General features: G+C 45.1%; 1 protein-coding gene across 19 annotated transcripts in view; it reads left to right on the plus strand.

The window, feature by feature from the left end:
* The window catches only part of KALRN (kalirin RhoGEF kinase), a 699,404-nt gene that overhangs the window by 47,576 nt on the left and 625,479 nt on the right, over positions 1-26,349 (plus strand). The window contains exon 1 of one of the 19 annotated variants that reach the window (XM_042232441.1): positions 17,225-17,376. The exons of the other annotated variants lie outside the window; for them this stretch is intronic. Coding sequence (XP_042088375.1) covers positions 17,310-17,376 — 67 coding nt within the window. The 5' untranslated portion in view covers positions 17,225-17,309. Of the gene's footprint in view, positions 1-17,224; positions 17,377-26,349 lie in introns of those variants that run through there. 19 annotated transcript variants of the gene reach the window in all.

Raw genomic sequence — 26,349 nt, forward strand, 5'->3', positions numbered from 1 at the left:
GACTGTAAAATGAAAGCTAAGTCACATAGTTTAACACAATACATTCTCAATTTTGGGTGTTACAAGTAAAGTCAAAGCCCCTTTTTACTTCATACCAACTTAATTTCTCCCTGGAGGTAGATCCTGGTAGCAGATATCAGGGACTTTCCCTCCTTTCCATGTATTTACATATATGTCTATCTATCTGTGGAAATTATCTCTCTGTGTATATATGTCTGAGGTTAACATATAGGGCTTTTATATCATTTTGCAACTTTTTTTTTTCATGCAATGACATGTCTTGAAAATCTTCCAGATAGTGTTTCTCATTGTGGATATTCCATAGTTGGCTTAGCAATTCTTCTATTGTTTCTTTTTAAAATTTTTTACCATTATAAACAGTGCTGCAGTGAACATTCATGAACAAGCATGCACATGGGCAATTATTTCTCTAGGGTAGATACAAAGGATTGGAATTGCTGAGCTGAGTAATAGGTACATTTTTTTATTTTAAAATGTAGATCTCATGCGTAAAGCTTGCCCTTGTTAATTCCCTAGTGTTCAAATCTACTGAGATAAATTTACTTATTGATTTTGGTCATCTCTTACAGTATTAACCTCACTATACCAGTTTTGTGTCATCTGTCCATACCATCAGGCATATCTTTCATCTTGTCATCTTAGAAACTATTTTCTTTTTAAGTCAAAATGCAGCAGTCAAGGAGAGAGCTTTGTGGCTACCACCATTGACCTGTATCCTACCCAAAGCTCACTGTATTGTCCTAATAAACACTCTTTGGGTTCTGCAATTTGTCTGCAGTAATCCCACCCAACTCTACTCTTATCCTGTTCATTTTTCACCATCTTATCTATAAGACTACTGTGGAGGACATTTGCCAGAGGTTTAGGAGAGATCCAGGCACATACTTTATGCTGTTCTCCTGCCCACCCACCCTCACAGGCCTGTCATGGAGGGAAATGAAGACGATACACGTAGCTCAAGATGAGAGTTATTTAAAGTATATGCGGGAAACACTTTAATGAGCAGTGTTTGTGTGTACCTCTGTGGAAGAGTACTTTCCATCTCAAAGATATTAGGAAAACATAAACTATCTGTTATCAAATTACCCTTCTTCCATATATGTTCCCAAACCAGTTTTGGTCCTCCAGGGAGACTGTGTCTGGTGGCAGAGACATAGCAGCCTTAGTGATCAGCTCAGTGCCTCGGGTTATATTTCCAGTCTTGTTCAGAGATATACAGAGATATAATCACGTGGACACATCCACAGGTGTAGGTGCATGGACATGACGGACAACCATGGACACATGTTTTCTCTGTTCAGTTCTTGTAAAAGGACCTTGTCTGAGTTACAGACCTTTTTAGCTTAATCTGCCTTATTCGTAAGAATGATGGAAATGATGAGACAGGTAATTTCCAACTCCCTTTTACCTGGCTTGGAAATTTGTGTTTATATGCCCACAGACAAGCCTCAAGATAAGAGGGATGGTGGGACCAGAGTCCTGGAGCGAGCGATGAAGGCATTGCAACTCTGAAAATCCTCCGGGACAGATGTGCGGTCACATCGCTGCAACCACAGGGCGGTGGTCCTTGTAGGCTCTCTGTTCCTCAGGCTGGGGTTTGGGAGCTCTGTCGCCCTTTTGGTGGTGGCCAGGCTTTGACTTTTCATTCAGGAAAAGAAGCTCATTTTTAGGGCATCCAGTATGGAAAAACATAACCTCAAGTATCTATGATGTAATCTCCAAGGAAAAAGTTGCTTCGACTTTTTCTTACTATAAGTGGAAATTCTATTTCCTTTTCTTCGTCAGTGGGCCTGAGCTGTCGGAGGCTTCTGGTAGAGTTACAGCCAGGTAGATCTCCCAAATCCCACAGCCATCTTTATTTGCAGGATGGGATAGTGGTGGTGTCAGTTCTGCTTCAGAAGAGAAAAACAGAAGGAACAACAAACACTCCTTCTACTCTTGATGTTCCTTTTTTCTTGTCCCTTAAGCTGATAAACAAAACAAAGGTAAACACATAGTGAGAAGTGCAGAAGGGAAGAAATGGTACGAAATGAGCGAGCTGTTCCTCATGTGCACGCTGCAGCGTTCCTTTCCCCTGGACACGGTGCTGTGCCGGCACTAGCTGCTAATGGTAGGTGGGAGCGGGGTGAGATGCAAAAAGGCACCAACTATGGGCTCTGCCCACAGGAGTTTACAGTCTGGTGAAGGTAGTCTGCAGACAGCATGGACGCAATGATATGACCGTGTTGCTGTAGGAAGACGCTGATGAATAGTATCTGGGTAAATAAACCACCCTCATAAGGAAGAATCTACCTTTTGTTTTTCATAGGTCTTGCAAAGCTACATTTATCCTTCCAATACAGGGAAAATAAATAGAATCTTATGTTCAGGGCTTCCATTGTCTGCTTCAGGTTAAACAGACCCACTCTGGGCAAACCGTATTTCCCTCCAAGAACCACTTCTTCCCTCTGGGACCTAGTGATCACCTGCCTTGGGCAGGGCTGCACATACCCCCTCTTTTTTCTCTTGAGTTACAGCTAGAAGGTAGAAATTCTGCTTTCCATACTGTGAGTTCTTGGGGAGCCCCTCGGGTATCCTGCTTCTTCCTGTATTTCCAGGCATAGTCCAGGATAGAACATAGAGTAGGCACCTATTTAATGCTTGTTGAATAAATGAAAGCTTTCCTTCTTCTATTCCTCATTCATTCATTCACTGAACACATGTTTATCAATTGCCTTCTCTGTGACAGGCACTAAGGGATACAGAAGTGAACAGGACCTGGTTGAGGAGACATAGACAACTGGAAGTACAGTATGATATAAAATGGATTTAATATGACGCTGAGGAAGAACAGGGTACCCAGCTCACCTGGATGGGGCAGGGAAGGCCTTCTAGAGACTAGAGAATTGGCACAGATAGCTTAGATAATGAGAGGTAGGAGATGATATTCCAAAGCTTGGGAAGAGCACGTGCAATGGACTGAAATAGCTATCTGAGATGGAGTGCAAAAGCTGGAAGTTCATAAGAATGATAATATTAATCATGAACATGTATATAGTATTCACTGTGTGCCAGGTACTCCTTTAATTCTTTTGTATTTGTTAACTTATTTAAATGCTATTATCATCCTCATTCTACTGATAAGAAAACAGATGTACTGGAGGTGCAGTACCTTGAGCAACCCTGCACAGCTAGTCAGTGGTAGACTGGCATATGAAGTCTTGATGGTGATACAGCATTTAAGCTTGGGTAGGGCTTGGTCACTGATCCCCACTGGGAATCCAGGCATGCTGCTGGATATGGACAAGCCCCTGTGATAGCACTTTGCTTGGAGAATGTCTAGTGAAGACGGTCAGGACTTCTGGTACATCCTAATTGTCACGTCTGCCTCCATCAGGCAGACAATGAGACTTCCCTTTGCTGCTGTAGATGGTTCATTGTGTCTTGTCCTCTGTGAACAGACTGAAGAGCAGAGGGTCCTCAGCTTCCTAGGGAGATTGGACCTGGGCCAACAAAGAATAAACTGTGTATGACCAGATTGCAGCCTCCACGGTGGACTTTCACCCCTAATGAGGGAGACAGGGAGAGAAGAAGGAGGACTGGTATAAAGACCTCTACCCACAAGCTGGATACCCTCTCCCCGTGCTTGGCCACTGGATGTGATTGTCAGGGCTACAGGTGGTGAGGGATGGGTGAGGAAGAAGAAGATTTTAATTGGTCATTACTGGGCCCCTAGAGAATGGGCCTGAAAAGAGGTAGAGGTATTGCTTCTGCTTGCTTTCTTCCCGTTTTGGAATTGAGTGATCCACCCTAAAGCCTGAGTGCCCCACAGGCCTTATGCAGCCCCTCCCTGTGGCAGGTTGTGACCCTTCCTCCAAACTCGCTCAGGCAGACCCTGCTCAGAGAGGTGTCCTTGCAGCCTCCTCACAGCCTGCTGCCGCTTGCTCAGGAAAAGCACAGGAACTGCACGTTGGTGCTTGGAAAAATTAATGCTTTCAAGATGAGCTCCATACAGCCTTAGCACGTCTGTCTCTCTCTCACCAGCTGAAAAGCAAGGAAGCATTCTTAGACAATTACTCCCGGAGGGAGCCCAAAGACTGGCTTTGTTTATTGAGTGTTTTTAGTTACAACACGTGAAGTTCTGAGATTTTTTTGGCTTTGGGTTTTTCTGGTTTTGGTTGTGGAGATAGAGAAGATCAGTGAATTCCCAAGAAACAGGGCACTTGGACTGTTCACAATTGTGAAGGCATCTTCTTATGTGGACACAGCTGCGTGTCCTCGGGTCAAGGAACTCGGTAAGACCTGACAGATGGAACCCAGTCTCTGGGCTGGCACTGTACCTGGATGTTTGGAGCCTTCTATCTGCAGCTGTTTGGGTCACATCTCCATCTGTTAGTGACTCCTTCCCCTTCCTCAGGCTCTCCTTGCTTCCACTCTGTCTTCTGATGGACACAGCGCTTATGACACAGCCGCAGTCAGCTGTCACCTCCCTTCACCCTCAGCCCCCCATTCAGTCCTCACCCCGTGAGTGACAACACTCCCAGTAGAGACAGTGGGTTTGAGAGTATCTGTGTTGGTGAGTCAGAGCCCACCGTTCAAGGGCAAGGATGGCAGACTTGCCAGTCTGCCTGCCACGGCTCTTCCAGCCTCATCTGGCAGCGCCACTAATTGGCAGTGCCACTCTTTCCACATCCATCCTGTCTGTGGCCTCAGTGTTGTTTTTTTTTTTTTTTTAACTACATAGTCTTAAAGATATGTATTGATACAAGGGGAAGATAGTAACTGTTTAACACAAGCTCTGGACAATTACTGCCTCTGACTAGAGCTGGAGAAGGCAATGGCAACCCACTCCAGTACTCTTGCCTGGCAAATCCCATGGGAGGAGCTTGGTAGGCTGCAGTCCACCGGGTCGCTAAGAGTTGGACATGACTGAGCGACTTCCCTTTCACTTTTCACTTTTCACTTTCCACTTTCATGCATTGGACAAGGAAATGGCAACCCACTCCAGTGTTCTTGCCTGGAGAATCCCAGAGATAGGGGAGCCTGGAGGGCTGCCATCTGTGGGGTTGCACAGAGTCGGACGCGACTGAAGCGACTTAGCAGCAGCAGCTGCAGAGCTGGAACTTGATATGAAACATAGTTGCCATCTCTGACTAAAGTCCCACAAGTGGTCTAAGGGGCTGATAAGTGAGCGGGCTGAGAAGAGGTGGGTTGTGCTGAGTGCTCGCTGAGGTCACAAAGCGCCTAGCCATCCCTGTGATGAGCAAGGAGTGGTGCAAAGTGTGGGATGAGCTGCCTTTGCCAGTCAGGGGGTGGGTGCCTGAGTCCAGGGACTCGGTTCCGGTGGCCTGTGGGTTCTCTGTGGATCATCCCACATTCAACTTGCTGTCCTGGCCCTGAGGGAGCTCTCATTTTTCATAAAAAGCCCAGCTGCTACTTCAGTCAGCGTAAATGCTTTCAAAATTACCAAAGTAATGAATGCTTATGGTAAAAAATTATAAGGATATAAAATTGCATAAAATATAATTCTCTAACCACTTACTCCCATCTCCTAGGGATAATCACTGTTAACAGTTTGGTAAATCTCCTACCAGAACTCCTTTTCTATGCACGTTGAAATGCATACTCATAGTGTCTATGTGTGTATTTATAGTCTATCTTTTCTCACAAAAAATGGACTAGTACAAATTATTTCAAATTATCTTGCAAATTTATTCTCTCACACATACAATATCTCATGGACATCCTTAAATTGTCACTATATATAAAACTCCTTGTCCTTTATAGTGGTTTCAAAGCCTAATGTAGATTGTATCAATAATTATATCAATTTATTTTACTAGTTCCTTATTGTTGGATTTCTAGGTTATCTCCGGTTTTTTCTTGCTAGTTTTTACAGAATATACTGAAGCAGTTTTGTAATTGTGAGAGTTTTGTAAGTAGAATTGCTGGAATTGAAGGTTGTGCACTTTATAAATATTGATAGGTACTGCCAAATTAATTTCTAAAAGCATTATATCAATATACTCTTCTGCCATGTTATATATATACATTTTCCAATCTAATAGGTGAAATATGTCCTGCTGTTATGCTTTAATTTGCATTTCTCTGATTATTAGTAGCAGTTAGCATCTTTTTACTTTTTATCTATCATTTGTGTTTCTTCTTCTGTAAATTTCCTGTTCATGTTCTTGACTCATTTTATACTGGGTTGTTTACCTTTTTCTTTCTGTTTTTTTTGGGAGCTCTTTGTAAATTTGAGATCTTAATCTTTTATGTAATGTTTTGTTGCAATGAAGCATATATTTGTCTACTAGATTATCTTTTAACGTTGTTCATGTTTTTATAATTTTATATATTCCTTTTTCCTCCTGAAGACTTAAAAAATCTGTGAATAGAATACATTCATATTGCTCAAAAATCAATACAGTATCAAATATGACCTTATGCCTATCTACCCAATCCACTCCTTCCATAGGTAACTATCAGTGTTATTTCTTATGAATCCTTCCAGTGCTTCTTTCTGAAAATATAGGCAAATCTGAATCTGTACTTACTATACCATTTTCTTATTGAAAGTGAGTAAATACTAACCGCATTGTTCTATACCTTGCATTTTTAGCCCAACAGTATGTTTAGAAGATCTTTTCATATCTATTTGTGGAAAACTATCGTTTTTAACAATTGCCGAGTATTAAGATGTATACCTCAGTGGGCTTTAGACTTTTTCTGCTTATGTATGCCCTAAAAGAATATTAAAAACCATATACTCCCCTGATACATCTAAGTTGACATTAAACATTTTTTTAAAACCATAAGTTTAAGTGGTTGCAAATAAAATATTTTCTAGCACATTGTAGATTTATAAACAGGCTTTAAATATGTTTTCTTAAAAATCTTGGAGCTGCAAATTTAGTGAATTGGAAAAGGTATCTCTCATTGTCAAAACAAGTAGCCAAATCAGATATATTTACTTCCTGTAGAGAAAATCTGTCTGTTTTTTTTTTTTTTTAATTCAAGCAAGCAAGTTAATTAGACATCCCTGTAACAATTCTGCCTTCAGAATTCAAATTCTAAGATAGGTAGACAGATATGTATGGTCCTGAGACTAGACATGCTTTTGTCTTCAAGATGAAATAAGGTACAGTCCTTTTCAATACTTCCTTGTGATCTCAGCCAGTCTTGTGGCTTTGTCTCCAATCACCAATGACTCCCACCTTCATTTATCTTTACACTGTGACAAACCACCCGCAGTCTTAGTGACTTACACCAACAATTTACCATTTCCCTGATCGTGAGGATCGAGTAGGCAGTTCTGCTTTACGTGGTGTCTGTCATGGTGCTGGAAAGGCAGGAAGCTCTAAAGTGACCTCACTCACGTGGATGGCAGCTGGCATGGGTGGGGCTGAGACGAGCTGGGCTTCTCAGCCTGGGTCCTTGGTTCTTCTTCATGTGGTCTTTCCATGTGGCTTGGTCTTCTCTCAGCATGGAAGCCAGACTCTAAGAACAGTTACATTTATTCTTGACTCCATTATCTTAAAATGTTCTTTAAAAAGTTAGGTACAGTTCAAGGGTCAAAATTCAAAAGGTTTAAAAAGATATTCAGTGAGAAGTATTCCTTTCAATACTGTTCTTCATCCCCTGGTCTCCTTAGGTGACTTGTATGTTCTTTCAGAGATTAAAAAATGCATATATGTGAGTTGAGCTTTGTGTCTTGCCTAGGAAAAACTTCCTACCCTAAGACTGTCCATTTTTCTTCTTGGAGTTTTATAGTAGTTGTTTTTTTACATGAATATCTGTAACTAGGCTTTCCCGTATGCATGCTGTGAGGTCAGGCTTGATGGACTTTTAGGGAAGCCAAATCATTGGCATTTACTACATGGAAACTATATCAGGGAACTCCAAAAAGTTTTCCGTCTCCTCAGTACTGAGAGTCATCCACATATTTCATGTGGACATAGTCAAAGGATTTTTTCTAATTGACTCTCTCTTGGATCTTTGCAGCCTGTGTTAGGGCAGAGGGAAGAAGCCAGATGAGTTGGGGCATTTGGGCAAGTAAGATGTAGGAATCTGCCTCTACCTGAAGGGCAGGTGGAGAGCTGCGGGATATGGAGTCCTGACTTGTCCCTAACTCAGCACTTCACAAGGTCCACTTGGCTTACAGCTATCCTCAGAGGCAAAACTGACATTGTCTTTTTTTAATAAACTAGTGTGTTTGTCCATTTGGATCCCATGGATTGCTAAGTTCAACTGGCACGAGCTTGTTGTCTATTGTAGGAGAATGCACCTGCTGTGTTAGTTACAGTACTTAATATTTCATACATGTTATTTTGTTTTTCCCTCATGCACGTTGTTCAGATTTTGTAAGGTCAGCCTTATCTTCATCCAAAAGATGAAGAAACTGAGATTTAGGGAAGTTAAGTGATTTGCCTCAAGTTACTAGCTGGTCAGAAAAAGACTTGTGATTTGAACTTGGTCTGATTCAGCTCAGGCCCTTTCCTAACCTTAGTTCGTCAGTTAGTTCAGTCGCTCAGTCATGTCCGACTCTGCGACCCCATGAATCGCAGCACGCCAGGCCTCCCTGTTCATCACCAACTCACGGAGTTCACCCAGACTCATGTCCACCGAGTCAGTGATGCCATCCAGCCATCTCATCCTCTGTCATCTCCTTCTCCTCCTGCCCCCAATCCCTCCCAGCATCAGAGTCTTTTCCAATGAGTCAACTCTTTGCATGAGGTGCCCAAAGTACTGGAGTTTCAGCTTTAGCATCAGTCCTTCCAAAGAAATCCCAGGGCTGATCTCCTTCAGAATGGACTGGTTGGATCTCCTTGCAGTCCAAGGGACTCTCAAGAGTCTTCTCCAACACCACAGTTCAAAAGCATCAATTCTTCGGCGCTCAGCCTTCTTCACAGTCCAACTCTCACATCCATACATGACCGCAGGAAAAACCATAGCCTTGACTAGACAGACCTTAGTAGGCAAAGTAATGTCTCTGCTTTTGAATATGCTATCTATGTTGGTCATAACTTTTCTTCCAAGGAGTAAGCGTCTTTTAATTTCATGGCTGCAGTCACCATCTGCAGTGATTTTGGAGCCCCAAAAAATAAAGTCTGACACTGTTTGTACTGTTTCCCCATCTATTTCCCATGAAGTGATGGGACCGGATGCCATGATCTTCGTTTTCTGAATGTTGAGCTTTAAGCCAACTTTGTCACTCTCCTCTTTCACTTTCATCAAGAGGCTTTTTAGCTCCTCTTCACTTTCTGCCATAAGGGTGGTGTCATCTGCATATCTGAGGTTATTGATATTTCTCCTGGCAATCTTGATTCCAGCTTGTGTTTCTTCCAGTCCAGCGTTTCTCATGATGTACTCTGCACAGAAGTTAAATAAGTAGGGTGACAATATACAGCCTTGACGTACTCCTTTTCCTATTTGGAACCAGTCTGTTGTTCCATGTCCAGTTCTAACTGTTGCTTCCTGACCTGCATACAGATATCTCAAGAGGCAGGTTAGGTGGTCTGGTATTCCCATCTCTTTCAGAATTTTCCACAGTTTATTGTGATCCACACAGTCAAAGGCTTTGGCGTAGTCAATAAAGCAAAGGAGAAAAGGAAAGATATAAGCATCTGAATGCAGAGTTCCAAAGAATAGCAAGAAGAGATAAGAAAGCCTTCTTCAGCGATCAATGCAAAGAAATAGAGGAAAACAACAGAACGGGAAAGATTAGAGATCTCTTCAAGAAAATTAGAGATACCAAGGGAACATTTCATGCAAAGATGGGCTCGATAAAGGACAGAAATGGTATGGACCTAACAGAAGCAAAAGATATTAAGAAGAGGTGGCAAGAATACACGGGAAGAACCGTACAAAAAAGATCTTCATGACCCAAATAATCATGATGATGTGATCACTAATCTAGAGCCAGATATCTTGAAAAGTGAAGTCAAGTGGGCCTTAGAAAACATCACTACGAACAAAGCTAGTGGAGGTGATGGAATTCCAGTGGAGCTGTTTCAAATCCTGAAAGATGATGCTGTGAAAGTGCTGTACTCAATATGCCAGCAAATTTGGAAAACTCATCAGTGGCCACAGGACTGGAAAAGGTCAGTTTTCATTCCAGTCCCAAAGAAAGGCAATGCAAAAGAATGCTCAAACTACCATACAATTTCATTCATCTCACATGCTAGTAAAGTAATGCTCAAAATTCTCCAAGCCAGGCTTCAGCAATACGTGAACCATGAACTCCCTGATGTTCAAGCTGGTTTTAGAAAAGGCAGAGGAACCAGAGATCAAATTGCCAACATCCGCTGGATCATGGAAAAAGCAAGAGAGTTCCAGAAAACATCTCTTTCTGCTTTATTGACTATGCCAAAGCCTTTGACCGTGTGGATCACAATAAACTGTGGAAATTCCTAACCTTAGCAGGCTTCATATTAACTGAATAAACAGATCATACAGGGATTAGTTCTAGAATTTATGGGAATTGGTTATTTTTAAGATCAATAAGCAGCATTTATTTCATGAAAAGTAAAGTGATCATGGCAATTGATTCTTTTCTTTTTAAAAATAAGAGTCAAGGAAGAGAGAATTCAAATTTGCTAGTGTGCTTCTGTGTGTGTGTGTTTTGGGGTGAGTGTCAGGACATTCCAGTGAGTCAAATATTCTGATGCAATAGTGGTTTACATTATGGAACAAACACAAATTATACATTTTCCAAAAAATAAAAACCCAACAATTATATTTAAAAATGTTTAGTTCTAGATATATGCTAGTCAGAATTTAGTATTTCTTTGATGATGCAGTGGGCTCTTTTTGACCCCGTTGAACTTCATATTCAAGATCATCAACCGCAGTTGTTGTCGTCTGGTGCCTGACTTTCCTGGGCAGATATGCTGAGGAGTCTATTTGAAAAGCTCTCGGTGGAGATGGAGAAGGCGTGGGACGGAGAGAGAAGGGAGAGGATTCTCCACACCAAGGGTTCCCCACAGGCTGAGTGAGGCATGCGGTTTCAGCTGTGGTGACTGACATCTGTGAGTTTTTCTAAGTCAGTAAACTGTGGTAATTGAGAGGCGGGAGGAAGAGTTAAGAGAAACCAAATGTCAGGGGGTCAAAAGGCCCCCAGACCTAAGACCCTTGGGTCACTGAGTCACACCACCTCGATTGATGGGTGAAGCAGCTGCTGTTAGTAGAGGGAATAGGGAGGCACCCCTGCCGGGTGTGAAGGAAACAGAGGAGGCAATAATAAACTCTTGGGTTTCTGGGCTGCTGGGATCAGGTTCTGAGGTGTCCACTCTATTTATTGTTTTATTTTTTCCCTCAAGAAGAACTACTTTCTAAATTAGAGGTTTGGAGACGGCAGTCAACTACGTTCTTTCTGGGTAGGAAGTGGGGGATTACGGGATGAATGAGGGAGGCAAAGGAGGCACCGGGTTCCTTGAGTTGCCTTCACCAGGTCACCCAATAGGCACGTGCCCATGGAGCTAGGGAAGAGTCATGGACCCTCCTCCTTGCCCCCAACACACCCCACCCCTGCTGCTTATCCAAGGCCTGGACTTCCACTCCCCTTCCTTTTTTTAAAAAAAAATATTGAATAAATTTATATGTCATTCTGGATCATAATTTGTACAAACTAAGCTTTTTGACCTTATGTATATATATGTATACCAACTCTTTGCAATCCCGTGGGCTATACAGTTCCTGGAATTCTCCAGGCTAGTGTACTAGAATGGGAAGCCTTTCCCTTCTCCAGGGGATCTTCCCAACCCATCCATTGAACCCAAGTCTCCCAAATTGCAGGCGGATTCTTTACCTGCTGAGCCACAAGAGAAGCCCAAGAGTACTGGAGTGGGTAGCCTATCCCTTCTCCAGCAGGATCTTCCCGACCCAGGAATCGAACCAGGGTCTCCTGCATTGCAGGCAGATTCTTTACCAACTGAGCTATCAGAGAAGCCCATATATATATATATATATATATATATATATATATATACATACATACATACATACATACATACATACACACACACACACATACAAATCCTCAAAAAAAAAAAAAGTTAGCATTCCTGGTGATGGTAGAAATATACTATTTTTTCCCAATTCCCTGGTTAAAAAGTTGATATATAGTTGCCATACAACAGTGCATTATACTAGTTTCAGGTGTGCAACATAATGATTTGTATATGCTGTGAAATGATCGCCACAGTAATCCTCGTTAGCACCTATCACCACACATAGTTAGATATTCTTCCTTAGATGAGAACTTTTAGGATCTCCTTTCTCAGCAACTTCCACATATACAGTACAGTGTTATCAGCTATAGCTTCACCATGCTATGCATTGCATCCCCATGACTTGTTTATTGTTCTGTAACTGGATGTTTGTACCTTTTGACCCGCTTGACCCACTCTCCGTTGCCCACCTCTGGCAAACCATCAGTCTGTTCTATTTATACGCTTGGTTTGTTTTTGTTCTTTGTTTTCTTCCCTTTGATCTAGGGCATTATCTTTTGCCAAAATGTAAATATTCCCGGAGGGTCTGAATATTAAGCTCTCCTTGTGCAGACCTTAGAGGGGCTGAGATTATTTATCGTAATACTTTTCACAGGCCCAGGATGGGTGAGCTTTGAAAAGGCATGAGGGCACGGCTTGTTTTTTGGGGCCAGGGTGGCAGTGTTGGGGTGGCATGCTGTGGAAGGAGAGTCAGGGCCACACGGGGTTCTGGCGATTGGTGGGGGAAGAATAAGTGCTCTGGGGAGGTGTCCTGGAGGGACTGCATTTCCCTGACTTAGCGATTTGGTGTAGAGCCCAGTGTGGGGAAGGGCTGTGTGACGTTTCCAAGAGCTGAGGCTCCCCCAGTCGAGGGAGTGTTAATGATCCCAGAGGAGGTCGGAGGTGAACACGGATGAAAGCCACACAAAAGCAGGCCAAGGCAGGCTAATGAGCTTCCGCCTTTCGCTCCTGCCACCCGGCCTGATATTTGAGGTGACATTTAAAGCCATTGTACAGATGAATGCTCTCTGGAGCCTGTGGAGAGAGGAGCCTGATTCTCAGCCTCCTGGCTGGCAGCTCCTCAGCCCTGCAGTCCGGGACCCTCTACTGGGCTTTGAAGGCCCCTTACCTTCCAGGAGATTCTTCTAACTCTGCACTCCGAGGGTGTGTGGGGAAACAGGGTACAGTCTAGAATTCAATTAGAATAGCTCAGTGAAGTAAGAGAGGAGAGCAGGGATGGAAGCAGACAGATCCCTGTTTCAGACTCATCTGGGGAGCTGGTTAAAAATGCAGGCCTTGGGGAGTGAGACCGAGTTACCTGCCTGGATAACCAACCCTCTAAGGTGATTCTGCTGCCCATTAAACTTTGAGAACCTCAGAGATAGAGAATGAATGAGGTTAGCTGGAAAAGGCCTCTTGGGAGAAGTGGGCTTGAATTTCAGCATGACAGGTGATAACCTGTGTTAGGTGCTGGCCTCAGGTGTGGACCTAGGAAACCTGTTCACCTGGGGACACCTGGCTCTCACAGGAGAGATGGGCCAGTGTCCGTCCCATCCATGGATGGCGTTGCTGAGAATGTGTTGTCACAGGGCTTCACTTCTCCACTTGGGTGCTCATCGCCAAGGGGACAGAAGTGGTGTGGGAGGTGGCTGAGGATGGTGTCTGCTGGAGTGTGTGATACATGTTGCAACTGAAGTACAGCTTGCAGGGCAAAATGGCAGCCTGGTGGAGCCCACTTCCTCGGGCAGAGATAGTCTTCGCTCTGCTACGCAGACTAGCAACACTGCCACCTTCCCTGGTGAGCTAGCCCCATGTGTCCGACAAGCCAGCCACTGCCTCTGTGGGAACAGTGGTCATCGTCCCAGGAGATGAGTGGGAAAGCTTTGGGACGTGACTGCTTCTCCCCTCCCTCCGTGCTGCTTGCCTTCTGCTCCATACACTTGTGCTGGCGTTATCTGATTGGGAACACAGTGTTTCCATGTTGGGGCGGGTAGAGAGCGGGAGAAAGAACAGTGCCACGTAGGAAGAAGGAACAGGGAAGAGAAGGGAACACATGCATGTTCTGGTGATCATCCAGACAGGCATCAGCCCTCTGGGATGGATGGGTTGTTGCTGGCCTGGAGATGCTCCTTGCCTCTGAGAATGGGTCCCCGTAGCACCAGCCAGGTGGGCTGCAGGAACCAGGCCAACAGGAATGACCGTGCTTGCTCTGACCGTGATGGAAGAAGGAGCCGCTGCAGGAGTATTGTCTAAGACAAAGCGACAACAACAGCAAGACCTAATAAGGCCCCTTCCTGGCCAATATCCCGTCCATTCTAATTGCACTGCAGTGAAACGGCAGCTCTGACAGCCTCTTGGAACACTGTATTCTTCTTCTGGACGGGCTGCATTGAAAGCAGGCTTATGAGGCTCTGTGGGAGCTGGAGAAATGAGCAGTGGTGGACCGAGGAGCTCCCGGGAGCCCAGCATGACGGGCTGAAGCCAATGTTTAGTGAAATTGCTGGCTGAATGGGTTCATCATGGGCCTGACCCCACAGGGGACGCTTACGTTCTTATGTTTACAGTTTGTGGGGGCAGCGCTTGCACCCATGTTGTTAACATCTTTATTCCCTTTCTGTCTTTGAAAACGAAGCTGTGTGGAATGTTTGGCACTTGATTACTGGAAGGAGGGGAACAGGGCCAGCTGCCTTCTCCAGGCCCAAGAATGGGACATGGAAGAGTAGCATTAGCCCTGTCAGAGTATTCTAGTTCGCATAGCTCCCACACGGTCACTGGGACTTTCTGCCTCATAGGCAGGTGCTCTTTTCAAAGCCTATCTCTGGGTCTCCTCAGACCCAGGTGGGAGCCACGTGTGCAGGCCTCCCATCTCGGATCTCTCCCCAGTAGGGTATACAGAGCCATTTTTGGCATTCTTATTTGGAGACTGCCCTTCCTCGGCAGCCAGAAGCCCGGAGCCAAAGAAAAAGACGAAAGGCTGTCACTCGGTAAGGGGCCACACGCAGGCCCTCCGCTGAGCCTGTGCTTGTGGCCTGTTAGCACTGCCCGAGGGTCCTGCCCTACTGCGAGGGCCTCCACCTCTCTATGAAAGACATCACACTTCCCCAGAGAACAATCCAGAGCCACAGAAACACCTTGGGAGAGACAGATGGCACACACTTCTTCAGCCCAGCCACCGACTAGGTATTTGACCATAAGTCAGTTATTTAACCTCTTGGCATGTGGGTTTTCCCTTATGTAGACTGGGTAAAGTGAGTCCCATCCTACAGACCTCACAGGGTGGCTCAGAGGCCCGAGGGAGAGGATGGATGTGAAAGTTCTTTGTGAGCGTGAAAAGTACCGGCCACACCTGAATGATGGAGCCTGTTATTCATGAAGGAGGGGGAGGCTAAGGGTCAGTGCACTTCTCTCTGGAGAGAGAGGAGGAGGGGTGTGCATTCTTGTATTAACTACAGACTGGAGTCTTGTCCATTTAAGGTAATAGTAAAATAGCTCTAGGAGAGCCGGCGAGGTAGCTTCTGGGTGGAGGGGTGTGCTCAGTCCCAGTGCTGCTCTTCCTGAAGGAGCCACGATGCCGTGGTGGAGCAGGGGCAGGGCCAGCCTGGAGGAGACCATGGCTCTGCTCGCCTTCTCCCTCTCCCTCCTAGCTCCTGCCCTAGGCCAGGCCTCCTCCTCAGTCTGAATTCTGTCAGACTCTGCAGCCTGTGTCATCTTGGAAGCCTGAGCCTCCAGGAAGAGCTGACGCTGAGGAGGCCTGCTCCTGCCGGCTTCCAGATGGAGACCAGGAGGCCTGGGAGGCCAGCATTTCTACTGGAACAGTGAGAAGACCTTGCCGGCGTGGCCTGGGCTGGGCGAAAGCAGTGATGAATATGCATGTGGCTGCTGGGTAGTTTTTAGGCTTGGAGTCCAAAGTTGTTCTGGACCTGGGGTCCTCTTGATTTCACTTATGCAGATAGGACTTCTGGTCACCTGGGAGCACAGCCTCAAGGCCAGGATGCCCTGTCATCCTTCCACAGGCTTTAGGTGGTACTCAGGGACTGAGGCCCTTGTAGTCCACTCCTTTTCCTAACTTAAAAAACAAAACCATGTGGGGTGCACAGACATTTGCCTCTTCACTCATTCAGTTAGTAAATACTTAGGCACTTGCAAAGTTCAAGACTCTTCAAGGTTCAGTGATGATCACAGAGCAGATCCTGTCTTCATGGAGTTTTTGGCTGAGTCAGGAAGCAGAGTCTTGTACAAAGGAGAGAGTGAAATGCAGTGGAGATGGGAAGGAGGACCAGGGAAGGCTGCCTGACTCTGTGGCATTTGAGCTACGTGTTGGTAAAACCAGGAAGACTTGGCCGCAGTGAATACTTGGCCGTAGGATGACCATGCTCTGGACAGGAAGACCAGGAGCCAGTGCACAGAGGTGGGAAAGCACGGGATGTAAGGGCTGTGGGAGCTGAGGATCTGGCTAGAGAAAGAGGGCTTGGAACAGAAGGGGGAAGGAGCCCTTGAGCACCACCATTCACCATGTGCTGGACCAGAAACTTTAGGTCCTTCCTTTCTTGGGAACCTCACAACAGCTCAATGAAGCAAATACTGTTCTCTCTAGTTCCCAGGCGAGGAAGCTGGGTTGGAGTAAAGTGATCAAGGCCAGGCAACTGTTAAGTGGTAGCAGGATTTGAACCCATATCCATGTGACTCTGGAGTCCGTGCTCTCTCTACTCTAACAGAGGATCCACCAAGGGAGATGGAGTCTGTGGCCTTTTTCTGGCCACATGGGTCCAGCAGCCTTGGGCCAGGGGTGCCTGTGGTTTCCATGGAATAAGGCAGTGAGGCTCTGGCTCTTGTAGGCTGGCCTCAGAGTCCAGGATGGCTGAGTTCCTGGCTTCCTATCCCTGTCTCCTGTTAGGAGAGCCACCGGCCTTTGGCATGGGAGGCAGGGGAAGCCAGGATGGCAGGAGGTCCTGGAATGACATCTAAGATACGACCTTGACTGTGCGGTTTCATTCCCAAGACCACTTCTCCGCTCCCTTCTTTGTGAAGGTGCTCCCTGGTGCCCGCCCCTGCGTCTCTTGACCTCCCTTTGGGCCCCTGCAGGCTTGGTCTGCACCAGGCGGCAGTGTTCCGCACTTGTTCCTTTGTTGCTGTGAAACAGGCTCCCGGCACAGTCAGCCTCTGTGTGGGAGGACTGGTGGCTGTCTTCGCAGGCAGGCATTTGCTTCGAGCAGGCTGCGCGCAAGCCCAGCGTCAAGAAATTCCGGCCTCCTCAAGTTGGCGGTGGTGGGACGAGGCTCTGCTGAGGGGACTGGCTGTGAAGGATGAGTTCAGGGGGGGATGACGGACCGCTTCTGGGAACAGTGGTATCTTTGGTATCTCCGCTTGCTCCGGCTGCTGGATCGAGGTATTCCTGGGTGGGGGGAGAGAATGGACGTGAGAATGTGTGTGCATACGTGTGTGTGTGTGTAAGAGACAGAAGCAGAAGGCATGCATATACACACAGCTTTCTGACACAGAAACAGACACACACACACACACACACACACACAGGAAGACACAGTAGAGGAGGGAGCAGAGAGCAAGGAGAGAGAAGAGGGGATGAAACAGATGAGTAGCCAGCCCATGGAAAGTAAAAAAAAAAAAAAAAAGCAGCTGTGTTTCTGGGGACATTTGTGACCCAGCTGGGAATCAGGAGCCCAGGGCCATTTGGGAAGCATGTGTATATTGGGACCTCATTTCTTGCTGGGTTGATCAGCAAACTCAGTACTGTAGTCAAAGGCAAGCTCCATCTTGCAGGACTCTAGGTGGAACCCTGAGCAAGAAGCTGGGGGCAGACAGATGCAGGCTCACGTCTCAGCTCTGCCACCACCAGCTCTGTGACCTTAGGCTGATTTATGAGACCGTTACGAGCTTGTTTTCCCATCTGTAAAATGGGCGTGGTGAGACCTATATGTTGGGGTTGTTGCAGAATTCTTAGTTCATTCATACCTGTAAAACACATGACATAATGTCTGGTGCATAGTAGGTGCTTTGTAAGTGTTCATTTCCTCCTTATGAGGCCCCTCAGCATCGTGGAGCTCTGGCACCTGTCTGGCGGACAGCTGCCTTTGTGGGTTATCGGTGAGCCATACAGAATTTGCAGTTAGTGGAAACGGAAGGGAAAGTCCGTTTTATTCTATTCCTCAGGTTAATCTGACCTTAATACATTTTACCATCAAATATTCATGTGATTTAAATCTCTTGGTAATGTGATGCAAATCCAGACATTCTGTTGTAAGGAAAAGCCACTGTTAACTTGGTTGAGTAATTTATTATTTTTTTTTTTTAACAGTGTTGAGTGTTATTTTTAAAAGTGTTGGCTCCTTTAAGAGATTTTTGGGAAGACTGAGATGAAACCCTGGTGGAAAAAGTGGCCTAGGGGAGGCTCTGCTGCCCAGCCCAGGGTGTGGTCGTCTGTACTGGGGATTGTCTTAGGTGTGCCAGGAGGTCAGTACCAGGGGGGAGCAGAGAGCTGCACACAGCAGGTGAACCAGGGCTCTTATTGGGAAGAAATCAAAGATGGAGGAAGCCAAACCAGCACATCTGAAAAGCAGCCTCTCACTAGCGCTGAGAACAGGCCAGTGGGAGCCCAGACTTGAGATGAGATGAGAATGTTAGGAAGAGAGCCAGCACTTGTTACTGGTGAAGATCAGAGACCAGGGAAGGAGAGGCCACAGGTGGGAATCCTCCTTATCCATGTGGCCTTAGGCAAGTTCCTTAACCTCTCTGTGCCTCCTTCACTGTGAAAGAAAATGGTAACGACAGCAGCAGCACCAACTCAGAGGGTTGCTGTAGGGAAGCTACAAGTGAAATACTTATTCCAGTGCCTGGCATGAAGAAAAGTGCCCCTTGAGTGTTAGTTTTCTATACCAATGCTGTTGGTTCTCACTGTCTTACAGACGTCTTAGGAAAGACAGGAACATGTGGTATCTAATAACCAGGAGTTGAGAAAAGTCCAATTAAGAGTTGTTAGAGGCTTAGAGATCATTTATACTTATGGAAATTAAAACAAGATTCAAGCTAACATGATGCTAATTATAAAAAGCTAGATGTTAGTATACAAGCTCCATTAATAATAATTTGGTTTTATTTTTTAGAAAGTGCTTGAATCCATGAGTTGCAAACTTGGGTTCAAGTTTTGGCTTCATTACTTTCTAAGTGCCCTTGATTAAATGATTTACCCTTAAACTGACCCTTGGTTTACTAATTTGAAAAATGGTAGATGTTAATTATATTATAGAATTTGGGGGAGATTTATTGTGTTAGTGCATGTAAAAGTGTCAGGCATTGTTAGAAATGTCAGGTTAGTAAATTTATGAATTAACTAATTAAACTCTCCCCAAAACATTGTTTGCCAGATGTGTTCTTCCATGAATGTTTCATCACCATGTATGGCTATATTTGGAAAGTTTATGGTCTTTCATAAACAGTATCTCTAGGGTTTTCTTTAATGTGAGTCTTTAGCAGCTTCTGACTGTGGAGGGCAACTTATTTCCAGGTTTGGGGGTTGGTGACTGTTGATTATGTTGCCCAGTTCTGGTTAATGAGTATCACAGTATTATACATGTACATGTGTGATGCCTGAAGCCATGTTCAAGCAGGATTTTAAGATGTAGCAACTTTCCTCTAGTAACTAACGTTAGCTAACTTTGTGTAGACTGCAGCATGCTTTAATATGGTGTGCTAGGCTGAGCTGGCTCATGGGAAATGCTCAATAAATATTTGTTGAAAGAATGGATGAATGACGAACCTGTCCTTCTGGGCAGTGAACAGACTTCCCTGGGATCTGTCTTTAGTGTAACCGAATTTAGCTCCCTTCATCATTTTTTTTTTTTTAGGATTTTGTTGTTTCACCCTTATCATTGTCATGCCTCATATCATTTTGAAAGTCACAGACCTCAAGAAAGTGAAGAGGGAATAAGTAAGCAATAAGAAGAAGTGGGAAATGATAAGTTTAGCCCAGGAAAATGAAATAATCGACAAGCTGTGTGCCAGCCTGAGTCATTCTCTTGGCTGTGACTGGGGGATAAATGAATCTGTGATTTGACACACCTAGGAAAAGGGAGAAAAGTACTGGAACCCATCATGGAGCGGAAATAAACTTTACGAAGAAATGGCAATGCATATACTTGGTGATTGCAAATGAATCTTTTATCTCCCTCATCATTGTTCATTAAGGGTAAGGATTTAAGAAAATAAAAGGGGTTGTTTTCTAGGACTTGACTATATGTGAGGATTTATAAGAGAATGAACTGCCAGGTTGCTCAGACATGATGATTTTGACGATTTCTTTCATTAATATCAGATGCTGTTTTTACAGTGTTTGTTACTGGGCATTTGTCAACTCTGTTGATCATGCTCTGTGCTTTCAGATGGTGACTAAGGAGATGGTTTGTATGGTGGGATCTGTCCATCAAAAGAAGGGTGTTCATACAGATCTAAAACATGAGTGTGCATATAAGAGAAGTAATGTTGCATTTCGGTGTTGAGTTTTAGTGAAACCATGGGGACCTGACAAGTGAGATGGGGGTTTACATTTCTTTGTTTACATTTAATTAAAAAATTTTTTTTGGTCATAAAAGGGGAAGAGTGAAAAGGCAGCTGCTCTTTATTCATAGCGCATTAGGCAGTGTTTCTCCGTGTGTGGGAGCGACCACCTCTGGTAGCTTGTGGGATGATTGCAGGCAGTTTACAGGCATCCCTGCATGCTTTCTTGCTGGTCACTGCTTGGCAGTGTCTGGAGGACACCCTGTTTGGTCCATTGTCCGCTTCTGCTGTGCTTTCCAGCCCCTGCTCTGACCCTATCCAGCAAGGCCTTCCTTATCCCCATCCGTCTCTCAGATCTCCCCTCATTCCTGCCCCTAGTCTCCCTTTTACCTTCCCACCAGCTTTCCCTAGGCCTCACACTCTGCCCTGCCTTCCTCTCTGCCCCAGATATCTGCCTCCTCTAGCCCCTGTGTTCCCTCAGTCTTCTCTCTCTGTCCCTAGAGCTCCTTTAAAGGCACAACCCCCGGCCACCTGTAACCCTATTCCATGGCATTCTCTATTATTCCCTAACCAGAGCCAAGACTTCATCCCTTCTCACTGCTGTGCCTGGACCAACTTGACCCCATGGATCCTGGGTCTCCTGCCCTGGACCCGCCCTTCTGTGCTTAGTCGTGTCCAATTCTCTGTGACCCCATGGACTGTAGCCAGGCTTCTCTGTCCATGGGATTCTCCAGGCAAGAATACTGGAGTGGGTTGCTGTGCTGTCCTCCAGGGATCTTCCTGACCCAGGGATCAAACCCAGGTCTCCCACATTGCAGGCGGATTCTTTACCAGCTGAGCCACCAGGGAAGCCCTTCCCTCATTTCTGGGTGTTGTTTCCTTTCAAGAGCCACGTTTTGTTTTCTCTTGCTCCTGCCTTTTTATGTTGCTTTGCCATTATCCCCAGTCTATGAGTTTCTTTTAAAAACAAATTTAAGAGATGGAGTTGATTTAAAATGATATCAAGGAAATAACTATAGGAGATATGTGGATATGGTGAAATGATGACAGAAGTACAGAAATGACTGGTGTGTGGAAAACTTAAGTGAGAGGTTGAATTTACATCATAAGCTTTAGGCCGCCAATTTCTTCTTGGTGCTTCGTGTACATTCCTGTAGCTACCACAAAGTGCTTTGGATTCTGGGCCAGAAACCAGCTGGTTCTCATTCCTGGATATATGCTGGAATCATCTGGGAGCTCTTAGAAAGCATGGCGTCTAGCTCCTCCCTTCCCACCCCTTGACCTCCCGCCACCGCCCCAGCCAGCTAAATGAGAGTCCTTGGGAAGGGAGTTGGACACCAGCATCTTCAAGGAGCTCTGCCGGTGATTGTAATGACAGCCACAGTTGAGAACTGCTCATTGTCGGGCTTTCACATGGATGCCAGAGAATATAGGTAAAATGGACTTTTCAGCAAAATAAATGAGGAAATCAGTCACTATATGGGAGTGATAAACAAAGGAAGGCACTAAGGAACAACATTTAAAAGAACGCAATCCTTTGGATATAATTCATGCAAGTTTCTTCAGAAATTTAAACTACAATCATTTTCTATCACTGACTAAACCTTTTTAAAAAATTTTTAAACTTTTCTTGTTTGTAGTTTTTATTTTAAAGTGAAGCATAGTTGATTAACAATGTGTTAGCTTCAGGTATAAGCAGAGTGGTTCAGTTATACGTATAGAAGTATCTATTCTTTTTCAAATTCTTTTCCCATTTAGGTTATTACAGAGGATTGAATAGAGTTCCCTATGCTATACAGCAGGTCCTTATTGATTATCTATTTTAAATATAGCAGTGTGTAAGTGTCAATGTCAAACTCCAATCTATCCCTGCCTCCCACCCTTCCTCCCTGGTAACCATAAGCTGTCTTGCTTAGCCCGTTCCTAGCCTGCCTTGAATGCTGGAGACCCACCTTGGTTTGGCTTGTCCTGTTGAGTATATGTGCCCAGCATGGTATGTAGCTTCTTTGTGCCAGCCTTTATGACTTGTTCTTTCCTTTCTATGGCTGGTGGGGAAAAGGAAATCACAGCCTGTGTATGAAAAGCAAGTAGGCTGGTGTTTCTTTGCTGGGAATTTTCTAATTAGAGGAGGTTAGGTTGTAATCAGCTTCCCCCTGAAGCTGAATATTCATATACTACACAAAGAAGTTACTTTAACTTAGTTTTAAAGTCACTAATAGATATCTCTTATTCAGTTGGCTTCTGGCACAAAACCACTTTCTTAAAGGGACCTATTGTTCAGTAAAAATTTGATTTCAGCACCCCTTGAAACACTGTCTCAGCACAATTCCGCATTGCCCCACACCCCAGCAACCTTCATATTTTCCCTTCATGATTCAAGTGCTTCCACTTGAAATACCTGAAGCTTCCCTGTCTCACAGTTAATCCACATCCTTCCCCTTCCAAACCACATTAGCCCCCTTGTCCTCCAGAAAATGTTCCCCCAGTTAATCATACTGGTTCTGTTCTAAGACACATGGGCATTTAGGTGCAAGGCCAGTGTTCTGTGATTCACGATGTACTCCTGTGGGTGGTAGAAGGACACGCCTAGTGGGCTGGTTGTGAGCCTTGAAGGAATTAATATGTGTGGCCAGGGCCTGGTATGAATAAGTGCTCAGTAAGACATGCTGTACTCCCAGACTTCTATGGTTTTTAGGAGCTTAGTTGCTTCTGGAGGTCTGTCTCTTCCCTTGTGAGTAGAGTGTCCCCAAGGGCAGGTCCTTGTCTCCCCATCCCTTAGTATTCTCACCTGGACACCGAGTTCAAAGTGGTGTCCTGTCATGCACGTGTGCCCGCACAGTCGTGTCTCTTTGCGACCCCATGGACTGGAGCCCACCAGGCTCCTCTGTCCATGAAATTTTCCAGGAAAGAATACTGGAGTCGGTTTCCATTTCCTACTCCAGGGAATCCTCTTGACCCAGAGATCGAGCCTGCATCTCCTGCATTGGCAGGTGGACTCTTTAACACTGTATCTTATCACGAAACCCAAGTAAAGAGGCTAACAGAGTATCCGAACTCTCCAGGGAACTCAGAGGCGATTGTCATGGAAGTGTTGGTTGCAGGTAGAGAACTGTAGTGACTTGACAGTTCCAGGATCTTATCCTCCTTGGTTCTCACTATGTCTCTCTGAGAGCAGTTAATTTAGTTCCACTTTCACAAGTAGGAAATCAGCTTATAAAGTTAGAAGACTCTGCTCTAGTCACAGAGATGCTAAGAGAAGAATCAAGATCCAGGACCCCCAGCTCTCACCTGGGATGAGTTCTCTCCTCCACCTGTTCTTGTACAGGTGGGGGGACCCCATCTGTCTCTCTCTCTGGCAAACGTGTTAAACCAGGATGCCCATTTCCCCTGTCAGTAGAGAGCAGAGTGTATCACAGGGATGTTTTTTCTGTGGTGTGTGATCACTGGACAAGATATATCTAGGCCAAGTCCTAGGGGAAGGACACTGATAGCTGGGCTGTGAGGTCCTGGTGTGGTGTTTCTACCCGGTGAGGAGGAGGTGACTGCGATGTGAGAACAGTAAAATAGCACTTTCTGGGTGTGGCATGGGGCTTCCCAGGTGGCACAGTGGTAAAGAACCCACCTGCCAGTGCAGGAAGTGCAAGAGACGTGGGCATGATTCCTGGGTTGGAAAGATCCCCTGGAGGAGAAAACGGCAACCCATTCCAGTATTCTTGCCGGGAAAATTCTATGGACAGAGGAGGCTGGTGGGCTACAGTCTTACTGGGTCACAGAGTCAGACACAACTGAGCGACTAAGCACCCGCATGGCCTCCCAGTTCTTGTTCTTCTGTTGCGGCATTTTCAATGATAACTGAGGAGAAGTGGGACAGCTGTGTCCCTGCATGGTCATACGGCCAGCGGTGGATCCCCAGTGTGGGTGATGGGTTTGCTCTTCACCTTGTGGATGGAGGGTGCTTTGTTACCAAAGAAACTGTCAAGACAATAAATAGTATTGTTAATATTAGTGGCAGTAGTAATACTACCTACTAAGCCCCAGGTATAGCAGGGAGTGTTTAGGAGTAGGAGGTAGGATTCTTGCCCTCAGGAACTTAAAGTTCAAATTCCTGAAAGATCTAGAACCAGTGGTAATCTCTGAGTCCCTGTTGGCCCTTCTGTCAAGTGATGGATCTTATGAAAAGGATCCCTTCCAACTTTAATGTTCCACGGTACTATGTGGGTAGTGCCTGTAATAAAAAGATAGTGCTAAGCTGTGTCCGACTCTCACAATCCCATGAACTGTAGCCTGCCAGGCCCCTCTGTTCATGGAATTCTCCAGGCAAGAATACTGGAGAATCCCTGTATTACCTGTAGATAATGCATCCACAATGCCTGCAATATATCTGTGTGATCCCACAAGGTATTTCATGTTGAGTTACTGAACAAGTGCTATGCACTCACAAGGGGGGGAAGTAGTTGGTTCTGATGGAAAGAGGCAGTATTACTGCTTCAGCAAGTATCTTCTGAACACCTACTATATGTTGTGCCCTATTCAAGAACCTATTCAAGGAGAAGGCAATGGCACCCCACTCCAGTACTCTTGCCTGGAAAATCCCATGGACAGAGGAGCCTGGTAGGCTGCAGTCCATGGGGTCGTGAGGAGACAGACACGACTGAGAGACTTTACTTTCACTTTTCACTTTCATGCATTGGAGAAGGAAATGGCAACCCACTCCAGTGTTCTTGCCTGGAGAATCCCAGGGGCCGGGGAGCCTGGTGGGCTGCCGTCTATGGGGTCGCACAGAGTTGGACACGACTGAAGCGACTTAGCAGCAGCAGCAGCAGTATTCAAGAGCCTAGAAATACAATGCTGAAGAAGATAGTGTTCTTGTCTTCATGAAGCTTTAGGATTTAGCAGGGGAGATACACACTAACAAATACCATGGTAAATAATACAATGGCAGGTACATTAAAGAGGAGAGAACTGACTTAAGCTTTAGTAGTACTTAATTACAAGGATGGAAGTTGGAGAGTACAGATTGCCTGGAACATCTGTGTCGTAAGAGTTCAGTTTGGAAAGGTAGGTTGGGATCATTCTGTGAAGATTCTTGTTTCCATATCAGGTTAAAGACAGTTAATAGCAGAGCAAGAGCATTTCATTTTTTAAAAATGAAATGAACAATTTTCATGTACCAGGCAGTAGACCAGGTGCTGAGAATACACAGAAGTATAACATAGCATAACAAAAGGCCCACTTCCTTCATTCAATGGAAGTATGTCTATTTTCTAGAGAGTTAGGATAGGAGATGCATGATTTTGAGTCATTTGCCCCAAAATGATAGTGAAATTGATACTAGCTCAGGAAAGACAGTATAGGGGAAAAGGTGACTGGCATAGATTGGTTTTGAAAAGTGTGGACGTGGGGAGACAGTGTCAAAGGGATAGGAAGAAGCCAGGATACAATATATTCTTGAGGGTAGAGAAGAAGGGACAGTTAGGGGTCCCCATCTGCAGGGAAGTGGGGCAGTATGAGGAGTTTGGGGATGGAAGGCATTGGTGACGACTCATAGCATTGTTTCAGCAGCCTTGATGAAGAGAAACCAGATTGCAGTGGGAGGAGGTGGTGAAGATGAGACAGCAGCAAGCACATATTGTTTGTTTGAGAAATATGTCAGAAAATGCAAGGTAAAAATAGAATGGTGGTTGATGGGACATTAGGGTCAAGCCATGGTTTTGTTAAAGAAGGGAGGCTTGAATGTGTTTGAGGCTGGGGGTGGGAGCCAGTGATGACAGAAGTTTGAAAATGATGAACAGAAATGGATCAATTAATCCATTCAAGAAATATTCATCAAGCACTGACAGTGTTCCAGGCA

The sequence above is a fragment of the Ovis aries genome, chromosome 1, assembly GCF_016772045.2.
Source record: "Ovis aries strain OAR_USU_Benz2616 breed Rambouillet chromosome 1, ARS-UI_Ramb_v3.0, whole genome shotgun sequence".
In the NCBI taxonomy this organism is placed as follows: Eukaryota; Metazoa; Chordata; class Mammalia; order Artiodactyla; family Bovidae; genus Ovis; species Ovis aries.